General features: G+C 40.4%; 1 protein-coding gene across 4 annotated transcripts in view; it reads right to left on the reverse strand.

Moving 5' to 3' along the window:
* Positions 1-16,529, reverse strand: part of arhgef15a (Rho guanine nucleotide exchange factor (GEF) 15) — a 42,242-nt gene that overhangs the window by 2,705 nt on the left and 23,008 nt on the right. For all 4 annotated transcript variants that reach the window (XM_084113956.1, XM_084113958.1, XM_084113959.1 and 1 more), the window contains exons 12-15: positions 7,396-7,550; positions 940-1,107; positions 692-771; positions 61-165 (exon numbers count right to left, since the gene is read on the reverse strand). In XM_084113956.1, the coding sequence (XP_083970082.1) occupies positions 61-165; positions 692-771; positions 940-1,107; positions 7,396-7,550 (508 nt within the window). The remainder of the gene's footprint in view (positions 1-60; positions 166-691; positions 772-939; positions 1,108-7,395; positions 7,551-16,529) is intronic.

Below are 16,529 nucleotides of genomic sequence, written 5' to 3' on the forward strand. Positions count from 1 at the left end.
TGAAAGTCAGTTTTAGTAAAAGTCCATTAAGAATTTAAGTGATTTTTATTTTAACTGTACCTTCACTGGTTTTGCGCAGCACATTTATGACATCAGATGGCTCCAAGTTAAGCTCGTCTGCCTGTTTTGCTACATACTGACTGACGCACTGCACTTGAGGACAATCTGATTAACACACACACAAACGTATGTTATTTATAGAGCAAGATGCACTGTGTAACACACACACCTACACCTACACCTACACCTACACCTACACACACACACCCCTACACACACACCCCTTGTCCAGAGTATAATTGGTGAAGCTTCTAAGTCTATATTGGAATCTATTAGAATAGCAGAGTTATTTCTCACTTTTGTTTTTAAAACCTGTATTACATATATTGTTTTTGGTTTTTTTCACCCAGTGGAACTCAAAAGGAGTTATTTAGCAGCTTTACATCACAATTTTTTTTTTTAACTTGACAGTTAGTGGTTACCATCCACTTTCATATCGAACTCAACAGCACATCTGCTTTAGTCATTTTGTGTTCCATTGAACAAGTTGAAACATTGGGCATATACAATAGCAGTATTTGGAGTAAATGACCATTGACTTGACTTCATTTTTTATTTTCCATTTAAAGAAAATGCTAAAGGACTGTGTATTCCTTCCCACAGAGTGTGATGAAATAAATTGAAAGCTTACCCCAGTCCTCATAAATCTTCTCCTCTCCAAGTGCCTTTTTAATCAAAGGGAAAGCAGCTATCCACCTATGCATGTCTGACCTGGAGAGGGGGTGTTAAAAAGAATGAGAGAGGTGTGAATGTTTAAAAATGTAAAAATACTGGTTATTTCCAAAATGGAATAGTCATGCATGTCATGTGACAACAATCTATTCTATTCTGAATAGAACCAGAAGCATGAATAAAACCATTGAGCTACATGCATCTCACTCTGTATTAGCCTTGAGCAGGTGTTCACAGGTGCGACCCCGATGGTTTTCCAGGAGGGTCAGACAGAAACAATGATCCAGGTGTGGTCCAAGAACGTTTTCTGTAGACTGTACCTGAACCAGAGATCGATGAGCATGATCTATCACCACAAATCGGTCTGGACATCCACTGAGAAGAGAGGGAGGCAGAGAAGGGCACCACATGAGGTCAAAGATTCCCTTAATTCACTCACTCCACCGAAATTACCTGGAACAATTTGTCCCAGGAACTTTTCCCCAGACTCGTTGATGTCTGCATTTCCATTGTGGTCTAAAAGTACTGTGTAGATTAGGCAAATTATTCTGGTAACGTAGGACTGTGTACAACTTTCCAGTTCCCGCTGGATTTCGCCCTCCACATATAAGCTTAATAAAGCCTTAACCTTGTTGTCGGTCCATCTGTCATATTTTTTTAACTCCATTTCTGATGCGAATAGAAAACAACTCTTACTGCACGCACCACAACAGACTTTTAAAAATGGTGGTTGAAATAAAATGCTGTGTGGAGTCAACCAATCAACATGTTCAGTGCCCAAGTCCCACCCCCGAAAGTTCCTGAGCTTTTAAAAAGTATTACCTCACAGACAGGGACTTTCTGAGGGGGAAATTTTTACCCGGAACTCACCGAGTAACGTTACCATGCATGATACTCAGTCACAGTCTTGATTCCTGGTCACGTCATTCTTCTTCGGCTGTGTCTGAAATCGCATACTCTCTTGAGTATGTACTTATTTTAAATAAGTAATTACTTCACAACCGTTAAAAAGTATGTTCTATGTGTGTGTAGTATGATTAGAATCTGGACGTACTACATTCACCATCAGCGTCATTTTGCTTTCCTGCCATTCACAAATCCTCTCCCGTGGCCTAAAAGGTCCATTATACACACTTCAAAATCGCGCTGGAAGAAGTAGGTCATCTGGGTTGCCTATGAATACTGTGAATTCTTGTCACATACTGTTTTTTACCTACTATATAGTAAAGGATGTATGAGATTTCGAATGCAGACCCTGTTTCCCCAGAGATTGTCTTATTATAGTGAGATTAGAGGGTCTGTATCTCTTACCATTGGAGAAAGCGTAACGGCTAACTTGGATCACGTGAGGCACCTCAGCCTATGGTGTAATGGCAGTGACGTCAGTGCCCGCTGTTCAAAGTTTTATGACAGTCAGTTACAGTTTACGTTAAAAAGTTTCTTGTGGATTATTAGCGCGTTGGTCTTGTGAATAAATGTTCTATATTTGGTGTTATTTCGCTAGTAAACGTACAGCAAGACTGCATTGTTTGTGGAATGTGTTTTACTGCGGAAAAAGAAAAGTGTGATTATCTCTATTTGCTGCAAATTACTAGTAACTGCAGGGTGCATAAAACTACATTTAAGATTACACTAAAAACTTAAGTGTAATTTAATACATATTTAATTCTTATTTTAAAATAGTTTTTTTTTTTTTTACCATCATTCATTAAAGCGTTATATCATCATTAGGCACACAGCAGTCATAACTCATTAAAATACAAGACTAACCTGGCAGCGATAGAAAGAACACTTTTTTTTTTCATTAAACAACATACAATATAACACAATATATTATACATATAAGCATAATAATGGTGTGCTGCAAGATGGCTGCGCTGTTGAGAGCTCCAAGCAAACTTCAGCTTTTTGTGTTTTTTAATCGTTTTTGTAAATCTTTTTGTAAGTGTCTCTTCTTCAATCATCCAATACGATCGACAAACTCTTCTGGACATCAGATCGTCACTCAAAGGGGACTGTTTGAACAACTTTCTCATGAATTCGATGGCAGCAACTCCTTCGCTGAAGCATCTACCTCCTTGTTTACATCTGCGCCAGAGTTGGAGAAAAAAGCGTAAGAGAGGTAAACGAGCCAGGATTCTGTGCAGAACGCAAAAAATAACTTTTAAATCCACTCTTCCGAGTATTCTTCTAGCAAATGTTCAGTCGCTGGTCAACAAAATGGATGAGCTAAATGCTCAGATATTTTTTTCAGGGAGACATCTAAAACTGTTGTGTTCTTGCCTTCAGTGAGACATGGCTAGACGATACTGTTCCGGATTGCGCTGTTTCGCCTCTACAACAGACTCTGGTAAGCGCAAAGGCGGCGGTGTGTGCATTATGGTGAACTCTCTATGGGGAACAGATGTTTCAGTTGTTGCTAAGCACTGCTGTCCAGATGCCGATCTCATTGCAGTTAAAATACGTCCATTATTTCTTCCACTCGAATTTAGTTCAGTCATTCTAACAGTGACCAACATACCGCCAGGCGGATAAGAGTAAAGCACTGGACATTCTGTATGAAACCATAAATAGTCTGGAGAACAAATACTTGTATTGTCGTCTGGGACTTTAATGGGACAAACCTGAAAAAAAAAAAAAAAAACTCCCAAAATTCATCCAACACATAACTTTTCCGACCCGAGCTGAGCAGAAAAACCTGCAATGTGGGTCTGCCTGCCTCTTTACCTATAGTGAACTGAACACTGTCTATCCTAGGTTTGAGAAGAGCAATACCTTCCCATCAGTGAAATTTCCAGCAGACGAGAAAAAATGTGTTTTAAAAATCTTTCTACCTGATGTGTTCAGGTCTTTCAGGTTGCTCAACCCACAAGAAGCACCAGGTCCTGGTGTTCAGGGCCGTGTCCTTAAAGCCTGTGCCAGCCAGCTAACAGAGGTTTTTACAGATATTTTTAATCTCTCCCTTAGGCAGCCTGTGATTTCTTCCTGCTTTAAGAAGAACACCATCGTCCCTGTCCCAAATAAGCCTGTTGTCAGCTGCCTGAATGACTACCGACCTGTAGCGCTGACCTCTACCATAATGAAGTGCTTTGAGCGACTTGTCAAAAATCACATATACTCTTCCCTGCCGGACACCTTGGACCCTCTCCAATTTGCATACTGAAAAAACGGATTGGCAGATGATGCCATCAGCCTTGCGATGCACAGTGCTCTCACACACCTGGACAAGAAAAACACCTACGTGAGAATGTTCATCGACTACAGCTCCGCCTTTAATACAATAATCCCAGCCAAACTTATCACAAAACTGAAAGACTTAGGATTGAACACACAACTATGCAACTGGATTTTGGACTTCCTGACAAGCAGACCACAAGTGGTGAGAATTGATAACTGCCTACCTTCCATGCTGACTCTGAGCACAGGTGCTCCACAGAGTTGCATTCTCAGCCCCTTACTATACTCCCTGTTCACGCACGACTGCGTTGCCAAACACAGCACCACCATCATCTTTAAGTTCTCCATCCTGGGTCTCATCACGAATGGCGATGTGACGGCCTACAGAGATGAGGTAAAAACACTATCTAAGTGGTGCAATGATAGTAAGCTCTCCCTCAACATCAGCAAAACCAAAGAGATGATCATGGACTTTAGGAGGAAGCTGGTGGACTGTAATGCCTACACATTGACGGAGCAGCTGTGGAAAGAGTCAGGAACACAAAGTTCCTTGGTGTGCATCTCACTGATGACCTGTCCTACTTTATTGTAAATATATATGAATACTTTTAAACATGAAATAAATACTTTTCTTTCTCCTCTTCTTAATTAGATTGGATTTTTTTAGACAATATACAATATCCCTCAATATGCCTTAAATGAGTCATAACTGTCGCCACATTCCCTTAAAATAACCTTTTTATCATAGTAAAATCTACATTTCTTTCCCAACAAAAGTAGTTTAGTGTAAAACATGTTGAATATTAGTGGACAGGCAGTCGATTCATTAAATGATAAGCTATTTCCTCACAAAAGTGGATTCAGGATAGTGAAGCCTCTTCTCCATTGACATCCATAAAAAAAATTAAAAAAAACGGCCTCTGGTCTCCTTCCCTGCGTACCAACACAGCCTAAAGGGTTAGCTAGTTATGTTACATATGACACTGCTTCAAAGCATGTATCGAGTTCGCAGCGCAATTTCTCATGAAGCTCCATGCCGGAGCATGCATTGTTTTCAGAAAAACACGTGATCAACGAAAAATGAAGCCTCACTTTCTAGCCAGTCACGTGAATGCTTCATTTTGCATGTCGGAATGTTTTGAACTCAGACCACTACTCTATGGTTTTATGGAAGTTCAAGTACATTTACTAACATTTTTCATATATAAGCCTATATATAACATTATCATATATTCTATAAAATAAAATAATTAGAACACAATTTACTTGCATCAAGCAACTCTGTTGCTATTATTTTAATTAGTATTATTATAATGATTGTTACATATAATTTATTTCCACAGTTTAATATGTGAATTATATTATCAGAAAACTGAACATTTAGCGTTGTCATGCTTTTATTTGTGCGTAATGGATAAAGCAAAGGAGCTGTGCTCTTGGGTTTACAGCTGCTATAAATTTTACCTGCCACAAGATGGCACTGTTTTCGACACTCTTGATGTTTTGAATCTTTTATCGAAACAATCAGAGAAAAGCTTCAAAGATTTAAGAGGCTTAATTTCTCCATCCCTGGCATTAGCATTAGCCGTTACATTTTTTTGGCTGAAGGTTGCAGGCTTGCCTTCTAGTGGCTTTGGTTTCCCTCATGTGCTCTTTTCATGTGCTTCCCCTGTTCATGTGTCATGTTCTGAATGGCTCCCTTGTTTCATGTGTCACGCTCTCATTGGTTCTTGTTTCATCACTTCTGTTTTGTCATTTGCTTATTATCTTGATTATTCACAAGTGTATCTTGTTAGTCATTCGTTTTTGTGTATATAACCCTCATGTTCCCATTGTGCCTTGTATAGCTTCGTTCCCTGTAACCTCTGTTGGTGAGTTTCTTAGTCAAGTCTTTGTTTTGTTAACTAGCCGTCAGTGGACTATTGTTACAGAAAGCTAGACCTAACCATGAAACCAGCAGTTTCCCTCATTTGTCTGCATAAAGGGAATCATCTCCTTGATGACTATGTCAAGGAGGTTTGTGAACTTTGTTGTCAGGTGGACTTTAATGATGTTGCCCACAAGGGCATTTTTTGCCAATACTTGATGACCACTGGAATTACCTAATGCCTGAAAGCACTGTCCCATGGACTCTGGCCCATTATATTGACTTTGCACGCTTACTGAGTGGTTCTTCATTTACTGTGGGAATTGCAGATGAGGGGCCCTGCAGTTCCGCAGTATCCTACCATGCCTGAGTCCTCCAGCTTCATGGCCTCCACTCCAGAGTCCTCCCACGTCATAACCGTCACACCAGAGCCCTCAAAGCTGCCACGGCAGAGCCTCGACACGTCATGGCCACCAGGCCAGAGCCACATCACGTCATGGCCGCCACACCAGAGTCCCTTCACATCATGGCCTTTCAAGTTTCCCCATGGGATGTTTTTTTTAGGGTGTGCTAAAAAATGTGTTTTGAGCCCAAGTCCCGTGGTCCCGATGTCCCACTGTCACCGGTGCTTCCAGTTGTGGCCACCACCATTATATGTGTGTGGGCCCCATATACTTCTTCAGAGGTGGCGGCGTCCATTAACCGTTAACCAAGAGCCAGAGGGTGTTTAGCTGGTGTGGGACCATGGCTGATATGTCACATGGGAAAAGACATTCAACTTTGAGAACAGGAGTGCAAGTTACATTTTGCTGCATTCAGACCAGAGGTGTCAAACTCAGTTCCCGGAGGTCCACAGCCCTGCAGGTTTTAACTTCAAACTTAATTAAATGCACCTGATTAATTCAGACAGAAAAATGTTCCAGTGTACATTGTTTACTATGACATGTCCAGTGTAGAACACCTCAAATAGTTGTGGCACATCATGTCAAAAATATGCTCGGTGCAGATATGTTGGATTGGTTTATTATAAGCAAGATGATCGTGTTTACTTTAGTTCAGGGGTGTCTAAACCTGCTCCTGGAGTTCCACTGTCCTGCAGAGTTTAGCTCCGATTTGTCTCAACAGACCTGCCTGGAAGTTTCTAGTATGCCTAAGTCTTTGATTAGCTGGTTCAGGTGGGTTTGAGTGGCTAAGTGGACAGTGGCCTGCCAGGAGCAGGATTGGATACTCTCTAGACCAGGGGTTCTCAACTCTGGCCCTCAAGGTCCACTTTCCTAGAGAGTTTAGCTCCAAACCTTGATCAAACTCACTTGCCAGCTTACAAGTAATGCTGAAGACCTTGATTAGCTTCTTCAGGTGCTTAGCCTATTCAGTTGCGTAATCATGACGCATAGCAACACAGATAAAATAATTCCTAATACATTGGATATTTTATTGAAAGTAGTCTACTTTTACCTGTTGAGATATGGCTTCTCAAGCAACTGTATTAGTGATGTGCGAAAGGGACTTTAAATTTTTAAAAGATAACTTTTTTTTTTTTTGTAATACCGCTAGGCGCCAATAGTGATGCAGAGACAACATACCTTTTAGGTTGATCTAAATAACCATCTGCCTCTAACCTTTTTTTAGTGGTGAGAATGAGAAGGTCATTGAAGAGGAACATGTACACAGGAGTACATTTGTTGCGGATGCTGAAGAGAGACCCTCTTTTGCTTAGCTCCTGTAGTTCCCCCTGTTTTTCTAAACAGCGTGTTTTAGAAACAAGTGGAATAGCCTGTAGAAATCAAGAAACTTATTATTGTATTGGTTAAATCCTGCAAAGAAATATATTATGTTGGCATATTGAAATAATACATGTCTGCCTTTTATATGTAGTAAAAGAAAATGGTAACTTCCAGAAATTTCTAACAATCTGCTAGCTGAAGTTTGATTAAATACATAGTTCACCCAAGAAAAAACATTCTGTCCAGTATTTTGGACAGAACTAAAAATGCATTGCTGAAAATATTAGGATTAGAAAAGGGTTTTTAATAAATTCGTTGATGCAGCTTAAGTTTAGCAATCAATTTATTTCCTGTGTCTCATGAGTAGCTATATGGCTCCTTGGAAGTTTATATACAGTATGTATATGTATGTGTGTGTATATATATATATATATATATATATATATACATATATACATGTAATATAGGGCTTGACATTAACACTTGCCAACCCGCCCGGAATTGTATATAATATAAATTTTTCAATTCTTGTCTTTTAAAAAGGCATCTGAAATTATGAACTAAGTGCAATGTAGTGTTTTCACAAATATAGACTTTTCGATACATGGCGATACTGCAATGTCTGAAACGCGTCCACTCATTTTTCACAGAATGGATACATGATAACAGCTGCGCTTTCTTGCACTCTCATGTCTCTGGTAGCGAGTTGACACACAAACCTGCCTCCCTTCAATAACTCGTTTCATTTGTTCCGGATGAATATTGTTGGTGTTACAGGGCTTGAATTTCGGCAAGGGATTGCACGTATTGCGCATTATTTTACTCATTCTCGCAGATTTTGTGTTCACACCCAAAGAGCGCGCACATAAAGCCAAGTATATTGGCTATATAAAACAGTATATGGGGCTGTGCATCAGGTCTTAAGTGACAGCAGCCTAATATACTGGCTGCCAAATTATGAGATAATATTAAAATATCTATATGGCAGTTTTCCCCCATGGTATCGATGTCAAAATTGTGGCCAGTGAAAATGCTAGTGTGTGAGTGGCTAGTAACTTTGGAGAACCACTAGCCACAGTGGCTGTTAAGCAAAGAAGTTAATGTCAAGCCCTGTATATATATATATATATATATATATATATATATATATATATATATATATATATATATATATATATATATTTATTTATTTATAAAACATATTATTACTTCTAGGTAGGGATGCACCGAAATAAAAATTCTGATCTGAAACCGAAAATTCTGAATGCACTTGGCCGAAAACTGAAACCAAAAAATACTTTTTTCTAAGTTATTAATTTATTATTTTAAATTAGTTTTTGTATTATTGTATTATTATTAGACCGTTTAATTAAATTCAATAATTTGACTGAATTCAAAAAATACAAGCCAATAAAATAAAATATCCACACTTATTTAAAGTATAACACACCAAAATTGGACAGAAAATGTATTAAAATAATATTAAATATCAATATATTCTTCTTCATTTATTTCTGTGCAACAGAATCAGATTTAACCAGTAACCTGGCCCTTAACTAAAAGTAAAAGTAAAAGTAAAGACTTTTAAGTAAAAGTCCCTTAACTACCTCTACTGTGTTCTTGTCACTTGTTGGTTCAGTTACGCACTAGAGCATAAAGTTTCGTTTGCAATGTTAGTTGTTGTTTAGAGGTAGATGTCACTACTCAATCCGTACCGGAAACATGATTTGTACTGTGCATGTGCAAAAACTCTTTTGTTTGGTGCATGTGCGAAATTGCTGCCAATTTCTGTCAACACCATTTTTACGACAATGACGTCACTGTCACTGTCATTTGTACTGCACGTGTGTACAGGCTACAGAACTGGTCATTTAATTACACATTATGTCTTTTGTGTTTACTTTGGAATGCCAGACACATTGAAACCTTCATTGACCCAGGATCCTGGACTGAAAAAAACAAGAAGAGACCTTGGGGTATGTTTTAAATTATGAAATTGTGTAAAGCTAATTTAAGTATGTATGTACAGTATGCATGTTTACACAAGCAGTTGTTTATAAAACTAAACAAACACTTAACTAACACTTTTCCTTTTACAGTTTTTTTCCTCAACAGTATACAGGGAATTTCTGTGCTGTCTACATGCTGATGGTTAGAATGTTTAATTTGTCAAAGCTGTTAGATAATAAAATCAAAGTCTTACAGTGTTATTTGTATTTAACAGTATGCTGTCCATTAACATGCACAGAGGTAAGTTTTCACAAAAGTATGCCATCAAACTACTGGTATGTGTCAATTTTTTATTTGTGTGTGTTTGTGTTTAGGAGGAGGTGCCATTAGCCACTTTCCGACCGGAGGAACCTTTTCACAGTTCCTAGAACTATTGGCTATTGGCTACCCGGATGTCGGCGTGTTCGCACCACAGGAACTAGGAACGATTTTAGTTCTAGGAACTCCATTTGGAGGAACTAATTTAGGTCCTACTTCAGAGTAGGGTCTAAACCAGCACTATAGGAACTACCCGTGACGTTAGTGTATGCTGATTGACCGAAACACCAGCACCCGCCATTTTTAAAACAGCTATAATGTAAACACACAGATTATAGCCTATATATTTACTCTAGAAATGCACTGTGCAAATGCAGCTTGGCCCGGAAGTGCAGCAGGAAGAAATTAAGTTATCAAGTCCTGTTAAAAGGACTGCTGGCCCTTGTCATAGGAGAAGGAAACGTGACATCTCTCCTTCTTCTTCTTCCCCCTCCTCTGTTAAAATCCGAAAACGTTTCCGTCGCCATTCTCCCTCTAATGTTTCCGGCCTCGAGAATGCCTTTCTCATGAAACACTATCCGCGAGAAAAATCGGCTTCTATATCCTCGGATGCTTCCTTGTCAAACGCTCCGATGATGACTGATGACGTCATACACCTGGGTTCCCCTTCAGTGTTTCCAAACCCGGTGGCAATCATCTCCAGGGAGACTACACTGCCCTCTGGCCTTCTGGAGCCGAAGTCTCCTGTTACCTGTACTCTTCCTGCCAATCTTGCTGTGTTCTCATATAAAGACACTCTTTCTCCACAACTTCTCTTACTGGGGGACTCAATAGTTAAAGAAATTAGACTTCCAGAAGCCATCACATACTCACTTAGTGATGGTAAGGTCAGTGATTTTGTCCTCCTTTTACCAAAACTTCTTGATCTTCATCCTTCTGTAAAATCAGTCATTGTTCATGCTGGGGCAAATGATGTAATGGATAGGCAGTCAGCAAAACTGTACCAAGATTTTGAAAACCTCTGTTTTAAAGCTGACTCCCTAGGTAAACAACTCCTCATATCAGGTCCCATTCCATTGCCCTCTAGGGGATGTGAGTTTTTTAGCCGTCTTTTTGGATTGCACATTTTTTTTTACAATTTTTGTATTGCTGCTGGTTTTAATTTCATTGGGAATTTTGAATATTTTTGGACTAGACATGATCTGTTTGGAAGAAATGGCCTTCATCCAAATAGAGAAGGAGTCAAAAAATTGACTTTTATCCTTTTAAATTACATGGCCTTTGGTATACATTGACAGTTTTTCCAGCTAGACACTCTCCCTGTGCTTTCAGATACTTTGCAATCTATAAATTATGAATGTCCTGCTGGAAACGAAAATGAAAATCCTTTATGTCTCTGTCCATCCACTCAGTTTGTGCCATCTAATGCTAGCGTCCCAGATTGGCCTATCCCAGTAATAATAAGTGATAGGAGAAATCGATTGCATCCAGCCTATGGGGTAAATCCGGCAAATCTTCAGAGAGTAATTAAACAAACTCAGATTTCTAAAGCAGATCATATCACCATAGTGAAATTTGCTCTTTTAAATATTAGCTCTTTATTTAATAAGTCCTTCTTAATTAATGATCTTGTTTGTGCATATAACCTTGATTTCTTAATTCTAACCGAAACTTGGTTAGACCTAGCAAATAATGTGTCTACCCTTATTGAATCAGCCCCTCCTAATTATAATTTTCTAAGCGCCATTCGTTCTAATAAAAAAGGAGGTGGAATAGCCACAATTTTTAATTCATCTTTTGAATGTAAACAGTTATCTTTTGGCGAATTTGTTTCTTTTGAATATTTAAGTGGAATTATTAAGGGTTCTCCTCAAATTCTGTTACTGAGCATCTACCGACCACCAAAGCTTTCCCCCAGAGTTTTTCTTGATGAACTAGGTGAACTATTTTCTTTTATTTGTTTAGAGTTTGACTGTGTTTTAATATCTGGGGATTTCAATTTGCATGTTGACAATCCAGATAACAACTATGTTAGTGAACTACTTTCACTGCTTAACACATTTAACCTAACTCAACATTCAAAAAACACATTCCCTTGGTCACACACTTGATCTGGTGATCACAAGGGGGATTGATATTTCAGTGTCTGTAAAGGATTTAGCATTATCTAATCATTTCTGCATTTTTTTTTTTTGATGTTTACATGTCTCCTCATAAGTCTAACACCTCTGTGATGAAAGAAAAAAGAATTATTAATGATCACACCAATGCTTTTCATTCAAAAATTTTTGAGTCACACATCAAAATCAGTAGATGATTTGATGGATCATTTTAATTCACAAATGATAGATATTATGGATGATATAGCACCATTAAAACTCAAGAAAGTTAATAAAAAACAGAAAGCCCCATGGAAGCTTAATTTAACAATTAAGCTCTTGAAGAGAGAATGTAGGAGGACAGAAAGACAGTGGCGTAAAACCAAACTCCCAGTACACTATAATATTTACAAGGAAAAGCTTAAAAAATTCAACACTGAAACTGGTAAAGCAAGACAGTTGTTTTTTTCTAACATTATCAACCAAAATCTAAATAATGCTCGTGTTCTTTTCTCGACAGTGGAAAAACTGACAACCCCCCCTCAAAAACTACCACTTGAATTCATCTCGACCATAAAGTGTAATGAGTTCGCGTTCTTTTTCAAAACCAAAATTGATCAAATTAGATTGAATATAATAGATCAAAAGCATATTATTATGCAGTTAGAACAAACAACTACAGGAACATTAAACAGGATGGCTAATTTCAGTTTGATCGATACTGAAACACTTAATAAAACAGTACAAAGCCTTTCCTCTTCCACTTGTACACTAGATACCCTACCCACCACCTTTTTAAAATCTGTTTTTCATATTCTAGCACCAGAATTGCTTAACATCATAAATTCATCTTTACAAATGGGTTCATTTCCTAAATCCCTAAAGACTGCGATTATAAAACCACTCCTCAAAAAGAATAACTTGGATACATCTATATTAAGCAACTATAGGCCCATTTCAAACCTACCGTTTATTGGCAAAATTATTGAAAAAATTGTTTTTAATCAACTTACATCTTTTTTAAAACTTAACAACTACCTAGACGATTTTCAGTCAGGTTTCCGAGCTCACCATAGTACAGAAACGGCTCTTGCTAAAGTCACAAGTGACATCCGATTAAATACAGACGCAGGCAAGGCATCCATCTTAGTATTATTGGATCTCAGTGCGGCTTTCGATACTGTTGACCATTACATATTGCTTCATCGACTGGAACATTGGGTTGGCTTCACCAGTGTTGTGATTAGCTGGCTAAAATCGTATCTTTGTGACAGGAGTTTTATTGTTAAAATTGGAAATTGTTCCTCAACACTAACATCTTTGACCTGTGGAGTCCCCCAGGGCTCAATTTTGGGTCCACTGTTATTCAATCTTTATATGCTACCACTTGGTAAAATCATACAGAAACATTCAATCTCTTACCATAGTTATGCTGATGATACACAAATTTATCTACCTCTAATGCCTAATGACTATACCCCCATTGAAACTCTCTGTCAGTGCATTGAAGAAATAGATATTTGGATGTCACAGAACTTTCTCCAACTTAATAAAAATAAAACTGAGGTTATAGTTTTTGGAATAAATGAGGAAAGATGTAAAATCTCTACCCTGCTAGAAATAAAGGGTTTAGTAGCAAAGGAAGTGGTAAGAAGCCTTGGTGTCCAAATAGATAATAATCTAAATTTTAATAATCACATAAAAACAATCACAAAATCAGCATACTTTCATCTTAAAAATATTAATAAGCTAAAAAGATTCATGTCTAAGGAGGATCTTGAAAAGATCATACATGCTTTTATTTCGAGTAGGATTGATTATTGTAATGTGCTTTTAACAGGACTCCCTAAAAAGAATCTAAAACCGCTTCAAATGGTACAGAATAGTGCAGCCAGAATCCTTACTAAAACCAAAAGAATGGATCATATTACTCCAATCTTAAAGTCCTTACACTGGCTACCAATTAGTTATAGGATTAATTTTAAGGTACTCCTATTAGTTTTTAAGTCAATAAAGGGGTTGGGACCAAAATATCTTTGTGATATGTTTCAACCGTATACTCAATCAAGACCCCTTAGATCACAACATAAACAGCTTCTACTAAAACCTATTGTCAAAACAAAACAAGGGGAATCTGCTTTTAATTATTTTGGCGTTCATCTCTGGAACCAGCTTCCAGAAAACATTAAAAACGCTCCAACTATCACAATTTTTAGACCAAATTTAAAGACCAAACTTTTTTCAGATGCTTTTTACAGTTAATGTGTGTATAAATAAATATATTTTATTTATTTATTTTATTGGTGTCATATATTGTAAAATTGTATGTAGTTTTATATTGTTATTTTTATTTTTTACATTTTTGTGTGAAGCGCATTGCATTGCTGCTATGTATGAAATGCGCTATACAAATAAATTTGCCTTGCCTTGCCTTGCCTAGAAACTAACTATACAAACATGGAAAACAGTGATAAGCCGCTTTCGGACCAAGTAGTTACAGGAACTTAGTTCTAGGAACTGTCCACTTCTAAACAGTTCTAAGAACTACTCTCCCCCAAACTCGGTTTTGCTGTTTGCGTTCACACTGGCCAAGTGGCCATAGGAACTGGTAGGAGGGGTAAGGGAGTGACGCAAGCACGGTGACTTTTATTTTGACGGCGTGACGGACCTTTATTTTGGCGGCGCTGAGAACGCCAGAGCAAAACGGGCGTGGCTTAGTCCTATAAAGGGAGCTCGAAAAGGCTGATTCACTGATTTTTTCATCTCTTCAGCGAAGCTCACGCATTGTTGGATCACGAGAAGAAGCAACGCGTCGTCTGAGAAGCACTTCAGCGGGACGAGTCACTTACAGAAGCTGCTGACCCACGCCGCCTTCGACTGCCGTTCCTGCTGCGCTTTCCGACGCCCATATCCTTTCTGTTATATCTTTCTGTGTGTGTGTGTGTTCGCCCTGCGACACACACTCGTAAAAGAGCTCGCGTCTTTTTCAAGATGCCTTCTAAATGCGGCTCGTGCCGAGCCCCACTCAGCGAGGAAGACCGTCATGTCATCTGCGTCTCCTGCCTGGGTGAAGACCATGCAGCGCTCGCGCTCGCTGACGGCGGCTGCCCTCACTGCGAGCTTATGCCTATGGTGACTCTGAGGACTCGCCTGGCAGTATTCTCCGAGCCTGCATTTCCCGCTGCACTGCCGCTCTCAGCGGGTCCCGGAGCCTTCTCCAGCCCGACTAAGCTCGCCGGTTCGCCCGCCTGCTTCACCGGTTTTGCCTGGATCACTTCCTGATGCTCAGCGACCGCTGTCTGCCGCCGCCTCAGCAGAGGAAGTTGATTCTAAAGCCGCGTCGGGGGAGGATGACACGTGCTCTCTGTTAGCCTCGGGCAGCGAAGACTGGGCGAGCTCTGTGGATCTCGCGCTTCCTGCTCGTACACCTAACAGAAGAGCTAACATCGAGAGGGAGCTGATGCGCGTACTCTCGCTGGCCGCGGCGAGCCTCGGCCTCGAGTGGTCCGCTCCGGAGCCCCCTTCTCGGACTCGACTGGATGGTAGCTTTCTCTCTGGTGAGCGCACTTCTCCGGAATCCAAGCCCGCCCCCTTTCTTCCTGAGCTTCATGAAGAAGTTGTGAAGGCTTGGAGCGCTCCCTTTTCAGCCCGAACACGTTCGTCTGTTTCACCAGCATTCGCTACTCTAGACGATGCTAAAAACAGAGGCTACCATTCTCTTCCGCCGGTGGAACAGGCGATAGCGACCCATCTTTGCCCGCCCTCTGCTGGACGGCGGACGAAACCGGTGTTGCCATCCAAAGCCTGCCGCATGACGTCGACGCTGCTCGCGCGAATCTTTTCCGCCGCTGGGCAGGCTGCGTCTGCACTACACACCATGGCTACGCTGCAGATCTTCCAGGGAGATCTCCTCCGCAAGCTGGACGAGATGGGACCTGATGCGATCTGCCTCTCGGACTTAAGAAGCGATTCGGATCTCTCTCTCCGCGCTACTAAGTCCGCTGCACAGGCCATGGGACGGTGCATGGCTTCCGCCACCTGTGGCTAACGCTCTCGGATATGGCTGAGTCTGAGCGCACCGCGTTCCTTGACGCCCCGCTGTCTTCTGCTGGCCTCTTCGGATCCTCTGTCAACGAGTTCGTAGAGAGATTCGCCGAGGTCCAGAAAGCGTCTCAAGCCTTCAAGCACTTCCTTCCGAAGTGCTCTAGCTCTTCAGCGAGTCGTGCTAAACCGGCCCCACGGAGCTCTCAGCCACAGCCTCCCCCTCCTGCTGCTTCATCGCAACACCGACAGCAACGCAGCTCGAGGCCCCGCTCCGCGTCCCGAAAACATCCTAGCATGCCTAGGAAAGCGCCGGTGTGTGAGTCCCGCTGCGGCCGGACTCTCACCCAAGCGCGCCGCTGTTTCAGTTCCAGGAATTGCGACTGTCTCAGCATCTTCTGCAACGTGCAAGCCCGTACAGTTGCCCGCTTGCCTGCACACAAAAGCCGTTTTTACGGCTACCCAGATAAATCCTGTAAAGAGTGTATTTTCTGGTATCCCGGCCACGGCCGATGGTGCAATAAATGTAGTGCTGATGCCCACTGCCCAGTGCCCATCCCTACACACAAGCACAGCCCTTCACACAGGGCGCGCGCCCATAAAATCGACTCAGGTCGATCG

Source organism: Abramis brama (genome assembly GCF_963993115.1).
Source record: "Abramis brama genome assembly, chromosome: 5".
Taxonomy (NCBI): Eukaryota; Metazoa; Chordata; class Actinopteri; order Cypriniformes; family Leuciscidae; genus Abramis; species Abramis brama.